Source organism: Onychomys torridus, chromosome 3 (genome assembly GCF_903995425.1).
Source record: "Onychomys torridus chromosome 3, mOncTor1.1, whole genome shotgun sequence".
Lineage (NCBI taxonomy): Eukaryota > Metazoa > Chordata > Mammalia > Rodentia > Cricetidae > Onychomys > Onychomys torridus.
In genome coordinates this window covers 40,052,670-40,066,438 of record NC_050445.1, presented here as the reverse complement: position 1 = coordinate 40,066,438, position 13,769 = coordinate 40,052,670, and the positions used below count along the sequence as shown (strand labels likewise).

The 13,769-nt window shown below is 46.3% G+C and overlaps 1 protein-coding gene across 6 annotated transcripts in view; it reads left to right on the top strand.

Moving 5' to 3' along the window:
* Positions 1-13,769, top strand: part of Nrf1 (nuclear respiratory factor 1) — a 107,428-nt gene that overhangs the window by 80,630 nt on the left and 13,029 nt on the right. For all 6 annotated transcript variants that reach the window (XM_036180790.1, XM_036180791.1, XM_036180786.1 and 3 more), the window contains one exon: positions 2,433-2,557. In XM_036180790.1, coding sequence (XP_036036683.1) covers positions 2,433-2,557 — 125 coding nt within the window. The remainder of the gene's footprint in view (positions 1-2,432; positions 2,558-13,769) is intronic.

Genomic DNA, 13,769 nt, shown 5'->3' with positions numbered 1-13,769 from the left:
CAATTTGGGTATTCCTGGTCAGCCTGTTGAATAACTGGGATTATAAGCCCCAGGTATGGCTTCCCCTACTCCAACTACCCCAGGACAAGATCTTTCAAGATAGCGCTGGCTAGCTTTGAACTTGTAGCATTTCCCCTGCCTCAGCCTCCCAAACGATGCGATTGAAGGCAGGGTCCACTTACAGCTGTCTGGATGTAATGTTTCCACCAGGATCTGTGTTATACAGGCTCTTTTTCTGTGAAGTCATAATTTTTCAATATAAAACTCGGTCTTTAGTTCTCCAGAATAAACCTGTTTTCTCCTCTTCTAAATGGCACCTGCTACAGCCGACCCTTCTGAGGAGTGGCCTAGTGTGCCTTGGCTTTGGTTTCCAGCTCTGCAAAAATAACAAAACTTCAGTATGATTTTGCTTATTTATTTAATGTGTGCTAGATGGCAGTTCTGAGAGTTTAGATTTTGCAAGATTCCCATATGTATTTTATATCAGGAAAAAAAAAATAAAAACACTTAAAAGTAAGGCAGATTAGTACAAAGGGGAGACTCTTCTGTTGAATAAGAGTTTTCTGTCTGTTGGGTCTGTCTTTCTTCCCTGGGCAGTTACTATACCCGTTGCCTTACCTGTTGAGCTTCTTAGATAAAATCGATATTTAATAGGGTGTGCATTGCTTTGCCCTCTTGGGTGACATGTCTACACCATCCAGTCCCTACTCCCTCAGCAGTCCCCACTAGAGCCTGGGATTGCAAGAAAACTGATTGGTGCAGAGGCTGTAGCGTCAGAGCAGAACTGCATCTGTTAGCTTATTTGAGGATGGACCCAGGCCTTTGCCCACCTCTGCTAAGCTAACTGGCACTACCTTCTCTACTGTGTGCTCGCTCAGACATTTTCTTTATTGCATCTGTATGTGTACATTTGCATGTAGCACAGCACACATGGAGATCAGAGACTACTTGTAGGAGTAGGTTCTCTGCTTCCACCATTGGGTTCTGGGGATCAAACTTGGGTGACAAGTGCTTTTGCCTATTTAGCCATCTTGCTGGCCAGTGTCCACATATTTAAAACATTTTAGTGTGTGTGTGGTGTTCGTACATGTTTCTCTGGTTACTTGCACCAGTGTGCACGTAGAGGCTAGAGGAGAGTGTTGGATGTCCTGCTCTATCACTCTGTTTGAGACAGGGAGGGTCTGTCACTGAATTTGGTGCCCAGCAAGCCCCATTGATCCTGCTATCTGCCTCAGCTGACTGGGTTACAAGACACACAGTCATGCCAGTATTTTCATACCCCGCCTGCTCAATTTTGATAACTCCCTCAGGGACTCCAAATTGTCAGCTGATAATCTCCATCTTCATAGACGGGATTCTGAAATTTCTGTGGGCTATTTTGTTTTTAAAATCACTGAAATTTAGGTGGCAAATTTTAGTCTTAACATCTTTAGGAATTTTCTTTCTTACTAGCACATTAAAAAAAATAGTATATTTTATAATGTATAAAACATTGCAGATGCCGGGTGGTGGTGGCGCACGCCTTTAATCCCAGCACTTGGGAGGCAGAGGCAGGTGGATCTCTGTGAGTTCAAGGCCAGCCTGGTCTACAGAGCGAGATCCAGGAAAGGTGCAAAGCTACACAGAGTAACCCTGGGGGGGGGGGGGGATGATTGCAGAGTCAAGAAAAATGGATGCTTATTTATATAGTAAAAGCAGATAGGGAAATAAGGGGGGAAATGGGACCCAAACAACTATAACCATGTGCTCCCTTTAATCCGACGTCTCTGCCCTATGCTTTGTAGGCAAGGGAGTTTATGATTCCCTTGAACTGAAGAGGCAGGAACTTTGGTCTTTCAGTAATGATTTTAAATACTAAGACTCCATTTTTAGTGTTGTCTGCATGTAAGTGAAGCAAAAGGAAGAGCTGAATATTTCAAGTTAGTAGTCAGCCATTGCTTTGTATTTGAAAAGCATGTATATAAACTATGTTGTTATTATTTAATATTGATCAGATAGCAAGTCCAGGTTGCTGACTCCTCAGATTATCATCCATCTTTGGCTTAAAAGGACAGTTTCTGATGGTCTGTTTTATATTTCCATAAAGAGAAAAAGAAAGCCTTTGATTGACAGCCAAAATGGTTTTGTGTGGCTGTGGGCGGGAGCTTCCACTTGGGTTTGCAGGCTCTCGGGTGTTGTCCATCAGGAAAGATTGACAGTGACCACCTCTGTCCTCAGACACTCATGACCTCATTTTAAAGGGAATTTCACAGTAACCTTAGAAATGTGTAAGAGTGGAGCTTTCTCTAGCCAAGCGTCTGTCATTGAAAAGTGCTCTTGGCTCTTCTCATTCAGCCCTGGTGTCTAGCATGCCAAGAGCCCAGGGAGCCTGGGAAGGATAGTGTGTGCCTTCACTCATCTTGCATATCCCTGTCCTGTCCCTGTACCCACAGTGAAGCTGCCGCCCATGCTGTCGCCACACTGGCTGAAGCCACCTTACAAGGCGGTGGACAGATAGTCCTGTCTGGGGAAACCGCAGCAGCCGTCGGAGCACTTACTGGAGTCCAAGATGCTAATGGTAAGAGATCATGAATATTTTATTGAATTTATTCCCTGTTTCCACTGAAACCTTCCTGATATAGCTGGCAACAAACCCTTTAGGAAGAGGATGAGCTTGGTTTGAGTTTTTCTTCATAGGTTGGCAATTGATGCCTAGGACAATCTAGGGGCCTCTAATTTCTCTCATTGATAGGATCCTTAAGGAAAATGCCTCTATAATGGCTGCCTAATGGGGCTAGTTTTAAAAATTAGCTGTTTTGCTAAATGAGACTTGCTGAGACAGACTTTAGGGTTGCTGTGGGGGTTTCCTTTCTTTACTGTCCTGCGGGCTAGGGTAGATCTTTACTGCAGCAGGGGTCCACATGCATGGGTGGAATGTGCTGACTCCATCCAGAAAGGCACCACCTTGTCATCTGTCCCAGGGTACACAGCAGGCTGTGATGAAGGCACTTTTCTGGTTGGTCCTGTAGGTCCTGCTTCTTGTTATGTATGTGGCCTTACCAAGGACATCTGGATTTAGTCAGTAACATGCCACCACCCTGCCCTTCTTTCCCAGCTCTTTGTCCTCCTGGATATTGGTGACTATCCCGAATAAACAAAAGGGATAAGGTTCATGGAATAGTGGTGGCAAAATCTTACAGCTGGAGCCCAGCTCTTGGATCCACTTCAGCAGGCTCTGGGAGTCAGTGGCCAAGACCTGGGCTCCCCAGGGAAGTGCCTCAGAAGTCTGGGTCAAAGAGGAGGACCAGCCTTATCTGTGAGACTGTGTGTGTGATTGTTTCTTTAATTAAGCAGGACAAGTCAAGTATCTATGGTATGGAGAAATTGTCATTTAAAAGTCCTGGCAAGAACTTTTAGATAGATAACATCTTTTTATTTAGGCAGAAAGCTCCTTAGTGGCACTCTCCTTTAATCCCAGCACTGGGGAGGCAGAGGGGAGCAGATCTCTGTGAGTTCAAGGACAGCCAGAGCTACTACGGAGTGAGACTCTGTCTCAGAAGAGAGAGAGAGGGAGAGAGAGAAGGTTCTAGCACTGTTTGTTTTTGAGGTCAGCCCAGGAGCCCGATACCCTGGTGGGGAAGTCTGGGAAGATAGTGCTGTGTCCTCCTTTGCAGTAGGAGAGGGCATTTTGTTCCCCTGGGGGAGGGATATGGGAAGTGCTAGTAGCACTCCTGAGAGTCATTCCCCAATGACTCTGCAACCCTGGGCTGTTTTCTGGGAGGCTGGGGGCCTCCTTCCACTAGCCTGAATGGAGGGTTGGTTTTAGCCAGATTTGCAGGACAAAGGATATCTCACACCTGTGTATTCAGGATGCAGTGGATCAAGTGGGGGCAGGGGAGATTAAGGGAAAGCTCCCTTTGTAGCTGGGACCCTGCCTGCTTGTTTACCTTTTCTCTTCCTCACCTGAGTCCTCATCTACTCAAGGGAAGGTAGGCTACGTAGCCACACAGCATAGTCTTGAGGTGCCAGAGCTGTCCTTCAGTGAGACTGCTGGAGTACTTCCTGTGTGGAGATCTTGTTCCCACCCTAATAGGTTTGATGTATCTGGGAGAGAACTGACAGCTTTAGGGTCCCAGCTCCTCCCACCTCACCTTTTCAGGACAGACTTAAAGAAGTCTGAGCACGCTCTGGGTATCCAGCCAAATAGACTCGATGGGCCATATGATACATTGAGTCATAGTCTCTACTACCCAGTGCTGGAAGTTACCTCTTTTCTAGTAGTTGGCATGTTGTTGCTGTACTCTTGAGAAGAGAACATTTTGGTCTACACCCTAAGAGCCCATAGTTCCAGCCAAGCACAGTGACACATGCCTGTAGTCCTACTTCTCAGAAGGCTGAGAATGGAGGGTCACTTGTTCCCATGAGTTAGAAACCATCCTGGGCAATATGGTAAGAATAGCCTCAAAAATAAAGTTTTAAGATTTTTTTTTTTTTAAATGGCTGGGCAGTGGTGGCGCGTGCCTTTAATCCCAGCACTTGGGAGGCAGAGCTAGGCGGATCTCTGTGAGTTTGAGGACAGCCAGGGCTACACAGAGAAATCCTGTCTCTTAAATAAGTAAATGAATTAGAAAGCTATTACTCCCAAGCGAGCCAGTGCTTGCAAACTTGGGACTTCTGGCTTGGGCTTGTCACTTTCTCACTACAGGCTATCTTTGTCAACTAAACTAGTACCCTGTACCTCCTCTCAGTGATTTCAGGCAAAAGCCAGTCATTTGTATCTGCTCTTGGGAATCCAAACAACAAATGTAATATGGGAGATGGTCCAGGTTGTTCTGACATTTCCTCTATGTTGACACTTTCACCTAGAGTGCTATACAGTTTTCTGTGGATCAGAGTTGGGTGTCCCCCTTATCCAGCTAATGGTAGCTGGCCAGGCCAGCAAGGGCTCTCTTCATTCTTTCTGAGTGTGTCCTTGTGGTCCTTGTCAATTATGTATTGTTAAACTGAAAGCATCTGCCAGTAAGCCAACAAGATTTCTTTTTTAAAATCAAAAAGAGTTTATTACCAGGAAGGTTAATGACAGCAGAATAAAGTCCTGTAAGAATAGAACCGACTTGAAAATGGACACTACTTGGGGGAAGTACATCACAGACTCCAAAAAAGTCTAAAGAACAATCCAAACAAAAGATGGTTCTTCTTAGAGCAGTTTGGATATGGCATAAAGCCTGAAGAGGAGTTTATGGGGCCGAACTAACAGGAATGGAGGATGATGGCCACAGAATTTGATGGAGTAAAGTAACCACTAGGTAGTAAGTTAAAGTACTGAGAATATATACTGGTGTCCTCTAAGACCGTGTTGAAGATCATGACCTATGCACAGCAGAGAGAAAGTTCTGGGTCGTCAAGACAAACCTGATAAATGCACTCTCCACCCATATGCCCTGCAACCATATCCTTTTTTTCTGGGCCTCAACTCCATTCCAACACAACAGCAAGTTCGAGCCCCAGCTTTGCTTGGTTCTGTTATGTTCTAAGAGGCTCTGCGCATTAGCCTGTTCATTTCCCTTCACTCTCCATCCTCTTCTCTGCTAGGCCCCGGATCCCCTGTGCTCCCAGGACTCATGGCCTCCAGGACCAGCGGACCCAGGCACTCCTGGGCGGGAGGTGTTTATAGACCTTTTCTCCTCCTTCCTATTCTACAGCAGAAATAAGGGAAGAATGCTGTTGGCTCCTGGCCACCTCAGCAACCCTGCTTTTATGTCAGAAATATTACCGCAGATTCCTATGGCTATCTTTTCCTTCCTAAAAACAAGAGGAGGCCAAGAAAAACGCATGGCTGGGGTGGCTAGGTACCCTTGCTTCTTCCTAGAGCTGATGAACGACTCAACATTTTCTAAATTAGCTGACCTCACTCTTCCAGTGATGCAGAAGGAAAAAGAAAGGGCAGAGATGGAGTTTGTTGTGTCCTCTGCTTTGCTTTGGTTTGTTTGTTTGTTTGGGGAGTGTTTCGGTATTTTTGGTTTTGCCTTGATTATAAAATTATTGATAATTCCACCCAATAGAATGTTGATGTTTGAAGTTTGTTTTTTAAATCTGGCCTTTTCTTTCTGTTCTCAAAAAAAATGTTTTCAAGCTAAATAGGATTGTATTGTCAGTATTATTTTGTAACTCATTTTAAAGTCTCTTAACCATTTTCTTGTCATTAAATCATTTTTCAGAAGGTCATTTTATTATGCTTGATAATATTTCATCATATTGTCCATAGTGAGCCTCCTACTATTGATAATTTAGCTTATTAATGGTCTTTTTTACAATAAAATAGTAGTTTGTCTTTTTACAAAATTTGACTCACTGTTAGTTAGCTAGCTGGTCAGCTAGTTAGTTAGTTAGTTGTTTGGTGTCACATCTCCCATGCTTGCTTCTCCCCCCCCCCCCCGGGGGGGGGGGGGGCTTGACCACCTGCTCCTGTGTCTTGCACTGAACATTAGCATAATTATATTGTTCCCTCTTTTAGGAGGGGGAATAAGTTTTGTCTTATCTAAATTGCTTTTCTATGTTAGTAATAGATGTTGCCCTTTTCATCATTTTCTGTATTTGAGATGGGCTCATTGTGTGGTCCACGCTGGCCTCAAACTCAAAGGTGGTACTCTCCCATCGTCCCCTGAACTGCTGGGGTTACAGACATGAGCACAGCATACATGTTTTATCTACACTGGCGCATGTGTATACGTCATGTCCTTTAAACACGCGTGGACGTTTTGTCTGTGTCCTAATAACGTTCTCTGTCATGTGTGAGTATGTATGTTGTCAGAATTCTAGAGAGTAAGCTTGACGTTAGCTTTAAAGTTCACCTAGAGAAATGAGTCTTTATTTCTACCTGATCTAGGCAGACCTCGTAGCATCAGTACCTGTGTTGTCCTGGCTAAGACCTGGGGTCTCGGTGCTCCCTCATACCCTGAGGGAGGGGATGGGCTGGAGGACTGTTGAAACACCAAAGCCTTTGGCGAGGTGCTGACAATTCATTTACAGAAGGCAGCTGCCCTTGCTCACCTGTGGCCCACAGAGAGCCTGCTTTCCTAGCTGGCCCTGGCAGCAACCCCCTGCTTCAGCTCCCCTGAAGGCTCTTCACAGTCCTGCTGTACCACAAACCTGTGTCCGTTTACCGCCCATCCTGCTGTCTTCTCCTCACTTAGCACGGCCTCGCATTTTCTCATTCCTGGTTTTCACTGGCCTCTTTACTCTGGTTTGTTTTGTCTTAAGGCAGGGTCTCTACATAGCCCTGGCTATCCTGGAACTCACTATGTAGACCAGGCTGGCCTCAGACTCACAAAGAATAAGGCATGTACCACCATGCCCTGTGTTCTCCTTACTTTTAAAATCCTCACGTTAGCTTGATCTCAGCTGTACTAAAATGCCTCTCTAAGGTTTGATCTGTAGGGCTTGAGAATATGGGTTCAGTGGTAGAGAGATTGTTTGGCGTGTGCAAGACCTGGGACTAAAAGGGGAGGAGAGGAAAGAAAGAAAAACTGGTCATTTTCTCTTAACAAGCATGAGGTTCTGAGAAAGGAGCAGGACTCTGGAGTGACATCCTCACAGGAGAAAATGGAGAGTGCCTGCCTGTAAGCAAAGGAGTCCAGCTGAAGGCAGAGGAGCATGTGCATGTCTTAACTTCCTGTTAAAGCCTCCTTGGTGTGTATTATAAGAGCATATATATAAACACCATTGATGTGAGGTCTGTAAACTTTCTTTCTGGGATCCATAGCTGTAATCAGATGGTAATTAGCTCTCTTTCTCTTAGGTACATGAACACAGATTGAGATTAAGAACCTCTGCTACAGAAGGTGGTAGTGGGGTGGGACGCACTAGGGATACAGTTCAGTAGTAGAGCATATAGTGCTGAGCTGTGGTTCCTCAGTGAGTGGGAGGAGTGGTAACAAGAGTAGTTTAACTGTGAGTAGCTGGTGTGGTTGAGGGTGGTGGATGACCTGTGAGCTGAGTGCTGACACTACATCACTAAGATGATGGTAGGCCACAGCTTAACCTCCCTAGGCCGCAGCTGCACAGTTGGGGTAATGGTTGGTCTTCGTTGACATGGCGGTCAGCACTGAACAAATGATGCCCATTTAGGGCTTAGCATAGTGCAGGGTACATAATACATGTTAAGTGGGACAGTATCTCCACATTTCACATAGTAGGTCAGGCAGTACAGAGTTCACAGTACTCGTTAGTGTAGGTCATGCTTTTCCATCTTTAAGACAGATCGAGATGCTCACTTACGACAACTGGAGATGGTCAGTCCTCTCTGTGTCCTTGATGGAGGCAGTACAATACAAGGCAGGGGGCCATTACTTTGGCTTCTGTCACTGTCATAGTAAGGCTGCTATTCTCCAGTACAGAGTTTACAATAATTCGGGTACCCTTTTCCCTCCTCAAGTGGCACTGTTCCTCTGCAGATCTCAGTGACTGCATTGATGTCACCATCCTTCATGAAGGGTGATTTTTCATTTTTTTTGTCACTATCACCATCATCCACTATTACTGCCATGTCCTTGGTTCTCTAGCTCTTTAAGAAAGAAAACACAAGTCCTTATTCTGATAAACCGTAAAAATCTCATTCTACCTCCTGTGCTGCTCATTGCGTATGGTGACATGCGCACAAAAGCCCGTGGAGACGGGGTGTGTTAACTTAGGAAATGTACCAGTCAGTGTCTGTTAGGAGGTTGCTGCCAGGCTCTTCCCTGTGCACTAACTACTTCTGACTGGGTGTTGAGAGTTAAATAAAGAAATTTCAATGGAGTACATTTGGGCTCAGTGAGCAGAAGCACTTCCTGTGCCATCCTGATGACCTGAGTCCCATCCCCTGGCCCTGTGCAGGAAATAGTGGGCACCTCAGGTTGTCCTCTGGCATTCATGTGTGCAAAGAAAAAATGTAATGATATTTTACATGATGCCATTTGTACCTCAGCCAATTGTGACAAACGCAACGCCACCAGGGCTTGAAGGCAGTCTTGAGCAACTGTCTCTTGCGTGTATTTTAAGTCCTAGCATTTGCAAGCTACAGCCATCCCTTCAAGGCCCCCACTGTAGTTGCTGGGGGCTTCTAGAAGGTAAATGGCCTCTTCTCCACTGACTCTTGGTGGTGTCTAGAAAAAAATGAAGGCACTAGGATGGATGGTCAGTCAGACCAAGCAGAGACACTGCCTGTTCTGCAAGAAAAAGCCAGTGTGGATTCATTCCTGGTGCAGCCACTTCCACTGTGGAATCGCAGGCCATCCATACGTATGACAGAGATCTCTTTATGAGAGATAAGCGCTGTTGGGGGGGGGGGCGGCGTGCTTTGGCGGGCATCTGAACAGACCTGAGGATGGGCCCTCAGCTGGCTGCTGCTCTGGGAACCCAATCACGTGGTACAGCAGCCAGGCACAGTGATGCCACTGTGTCCCCCACAGCCTGCTAGGAAAGCAGCTTTCCCGACACACAGGTTTCCCTGTGAGACCAAGAGGAGGCATGCTGGCAGGCCTCATACTGTGGACGCAACCACTGTGTTTGCCATGCTCTTTGGCTGCCGCCAAGCACTGAACACAACTGTTCAGAAGCTTCATGTTTCTTTGCTCACTGTTGGCTGCCACCACTGTGGTCTTCTTGCAGGGGACCAAGTACTACTGTCGCTAGCAAGGGGCTGGGGCCTGGCTCACCAGTCCTGTGCAGAGGCGGCCAAACCTCAGACTTGCTGTGGTCAGGAGCTGCGAAGTGGAGACAGACCTCCAGCCTGTCTTTTACTGCCTAGTGTGCCTAAACCCCTTCCCTTTCTCTTGGCAACCCCCCATCCTGGGAAGTAAAGAGCAGGGAACAAGTGAAACCTTGGGCTTCCCCATTACATTGCCATGGTCAGGAGTCCTAGTCTTAGACGGAAGAGTCCAGTAAACCTTAGCAGAGGGAGGCAAATAAGTACATGATAGGAAAACGAGCATCTAAAACTGCACTGACCCAGTCAGGAGCAGCAGCATGTACCTGTATTCCCAACTGCTGCAGTCTGATGGGGGAGGGTCACGTGAGCCCCAGTATTTGGGGCCAGCTTGAGCAGCACAGCAAGTATCTGTTTGTTTTTTTCTAGACAGGGTCTCACTGTGCAGCCCTGGCTGTCCTGGAACTCACTCTGTAGACCAGGCTGGCCTTGAACTCACAGAGATCTGCTGACTCTGCCTCCTGAGTGCTGGGATTAAAGGAATGCGCCACTGCCACCACCCGGTGATAGCACAGTTTTTAAAGTTATTTGCCAGGTGATGGTGGCACACACCTTTAATCCCAGCACTCAGGAGGCAGAGGTTGGCATAACTCTGTGAATTCAAGGCCAGCCTGATCTACAGAGCTAGTTCTAGCACAGGCTTCAAAACTACACAGAGAAACCTTGTCTTGGGGGGAAAAAAAAGTGAAAACTATGCTATCCAGTGTGGTTGCTATTTTCTGTGTGTGGCCATTTACAGTGATCATATTTGAACTGGTAAACAGTCACTTATGGCCTGAGGTACTGAATTTTTATCATTATTTATAACTAAATTAAATAAGAGCATGTACCTGGTGGCCACTAGAGTAGACTGCCTCTGTTGTAAAGGACCATCACTGGAGAAGCTTCTCTTGGATAATGTGTTGCCATGGCAACAATACCATGACCTCCTAGGGGGTTTTCTCTTCCACACAGGGGAGGACCATCCACACCTCATGAGCTGTTTCCTGGTGACCTGCCCAGCTCCTAGACTTTATGGCTTTGCTCTTTGTTTGTTTGAGGGGGAAACCACCCATGTGACTTCAGAAATCCACAGTTAACAGCAGAGTCCCGAGTAGGAAAGCCTGAGACAGGAGGCGGTGGGGACACCTGGTCCTCCTTCCTAGTCTCCTTATTCACGACACGGCCACTTGTACACTTCTGCTTTAGTCCACAGTAGTGGATTGAGTTCTTCCTCGTAGTTATAGGTCCTTGGAGCCAGGTGCCCTAAGGAATTTGTAGTGGTCCCCAAAACCAAATATGGGAAGCCTGGGGGGTCCTGAGTCTGAAAGTAGCATTGCTACAGGGTCAATTCCAGATTGCACCCAAAACATGGAGAAGAAAGGGGCTGGGTGGTAGTGAGTCTTCACTCCGGAAGCCGCTCCTTCCTCTCTTCTGACTTACTCTGAAGTCCAAAGTACCTTCCAGAATAGCTCACTATTGAAGGTAGTGTTCCTAACTCCCCGGTTTCTCCCATCCAGGGAGGTGTCATAGTGGCACTAATTAAGGGGCAGCAGAAATGTTTCTGTCACACTCTCTTTTAGTACCTGCATCCTCATCCTATGCACATAACAGCTGTCCACAGTCACCACTGTGGCAGTAACTACCATTATCATTAGAAAAAACACTTGAAAGGGGAAGGGAAGCAAAGAGTCGACTTCAGGAAGCCTCTGATGGAACTGTAGTGTATCCCTCAGGCATGCTGAGTTTGTGTTCTCGAGGGTACCGTGCCTTCCTGGCACTGGGATCTAGCCCCTGCCAAGGTGGTGTGCTGTGGCCACCTTCAGAAGAAGTAGCAGTGCCTTTTGCAAGGTGTCCCGCCCCTCCCTGTGGGTTAGCACATCTTTTAGCATGGCATGTTATCCTACCTGTGATTCCAGCACTGGGGAGACTGAGGCAGGGGCTCATCTAGGAAGTTCTGACCTGCTCTGCCTGGGATGCACATCAAGACCCTGCTAGAGAGAGTTAGGGAATGGGGGACTGGAGGAAGGACACAGGGAGAGAGGCAAAAAGAGAAACTGACTCTCATCTTGGTCTTAAAGATGGTGGACTACGAGTGTGTGTTGAGGGCCTTTGTGGTGAAATGTTAGACCATTGTGCCTTGTCTCTAAGTGTTCATCTGATCTGTGCTATGGCCTTCAAATGTAGTGCCTAGCTGTTATCTGGGTTCAAAGCTAGATGTCTTCCATTTGGTTGCTCTACACCACAAAAGGAATTAGCACATAGCAGCAAGCCAACTTGACATGCTCAAGTCTTGGTGCCTTTCATGAAAGTCAACACTCTATAAGGAGATTTTTTTTTTAATACCAAAGCAAGATACATAATTGAACAAACATAACTGGACTGGTTTCTGTTCGATTCATGATTAGAAAGAAGTTATTTGATTTTTCTCCACATTCTTGTAGGTTTAGTAAGGTATGTTCAAGGGTCATTAGCTACATGAAGTTCATACAGGAACCCACATTCTAATAGGACAAGCTTTTGGAGAATCAAGTTTTCAAAGGTCTTGAGTAAAAGACCCTCTTCTAGTTTATGCCTCTGTTAGGACTTTGAAGGAATGTCATCAGCTAATAACTTGCACATCACAGCCTGGACGCTTTGGGGCCTTCTGACTCTCAGGGTTACCTGTGTAAATACAGGATTCACGTCCCTGCATCCAGCCATGCCATTTGCTTAATAAAGAGCAAATGTGCAGAGCCCAGCCATGGCGGCAGCAGCCTGACAGCAGAAGTCACCTGAACAGGATAAACATGCCTCCTTTTTGTGTGATGCTCTCTCCAAGTCCTGCCAGGAGGAGGCTATCAGATGAAGAGGAGGTTGTGCTTGGAATCGTCTGTGAATGTCTGCTTCATTCAGTAGCTCTGCCTTCCTGGGCCTCCCACTGCCCAGCTGCTCCTGACAAAGCCCCTTTCTCCTCCTGTTGGTCAGGCTGAGGGCAGAGGCCCAGCAGGGAGACATGCTGGTTCCGCTTTGTCAGCACCACTGCCCATGACACTGTAATTAAACCAAATCTTCACTAGCAGAAGGGCCCCAGTTGAGAGGTTTTCCGAGCCTAAATAGGGTTTTCAAAGTGAAATTAATTTTTTTTTAAATCTCTGCTGTTGTAAAGCCAGTAATTGGCTCTGAGAATCACTGAAGGGGTCTAAGTGTGGGAACTGAGACATAGGCCCTGAGCAAGGTAACAAAGGCAGTGCTATCAGATCGGCTCAGTAGAGAGCTGGCTGGGAGCTCTTCTGACTCTGCCGCCCGATCGTCTCCACGGTGCTCAGTCCTCACTGTAAGGTATACCTTATACCGGGCTGCTCGGAATGATGGTGTGGTTTCTCCTGGAGAGGCCTGAGAGGCTAGAGAGTGTCAGTGTAAATTGGTAAGAGGCAAGAAAATGAAAGAATTGCAATATAAAGCAAGGAAATGTCCAGAAAATTATTTCCGGCTAATACAAAGCATCCATTTTCCAATTGAGTTTCCATCTAAACAAAGGCAGCTTGTGTGTGTGTGTGTGTGTGTGTGTGTGTGTGTGTGTGTGTGTGTGTGAGAGAGAGAGAGAGAGAGAGAGAGAGAGAGAGAGAGAGAGACTGTTGTACATCTATGGTGTGGAATTAGCATACTAGAAACTTTAGAAAGGTTTTTAATATTGCAGCTATCTCAGTCAACTAAAATGAATAAAATTTAAAATGTAGTTTCTTAGTCACCATTCATAGCCACTGTGTTAGCCTGACACAGACTGATGTGTCCTGTCCTGGGGAAGTCTCTGAGGCATTAGTCTGAACTTGAATGGTGTTGGCTGCTTTAGGACTCCATGGAGTATCTAGTGTAGTCTTCACGACAGAAGAGAAGGACTGACTGAATGTCTGGAGTACCTCCCTCTAGCCATGCTACCTAGACTGCATTCTCAAGTTCTAAAAAAATGGGCCTCCAAGAATTTAACGACTACCTTAATACAAGGAAGGAGAAAAAATCCTGAATTACACTAAGTGAGGAAGGGATCTGATTTCAGGAAGGCCTGCCTTCTGTTGTTTGAGACAGG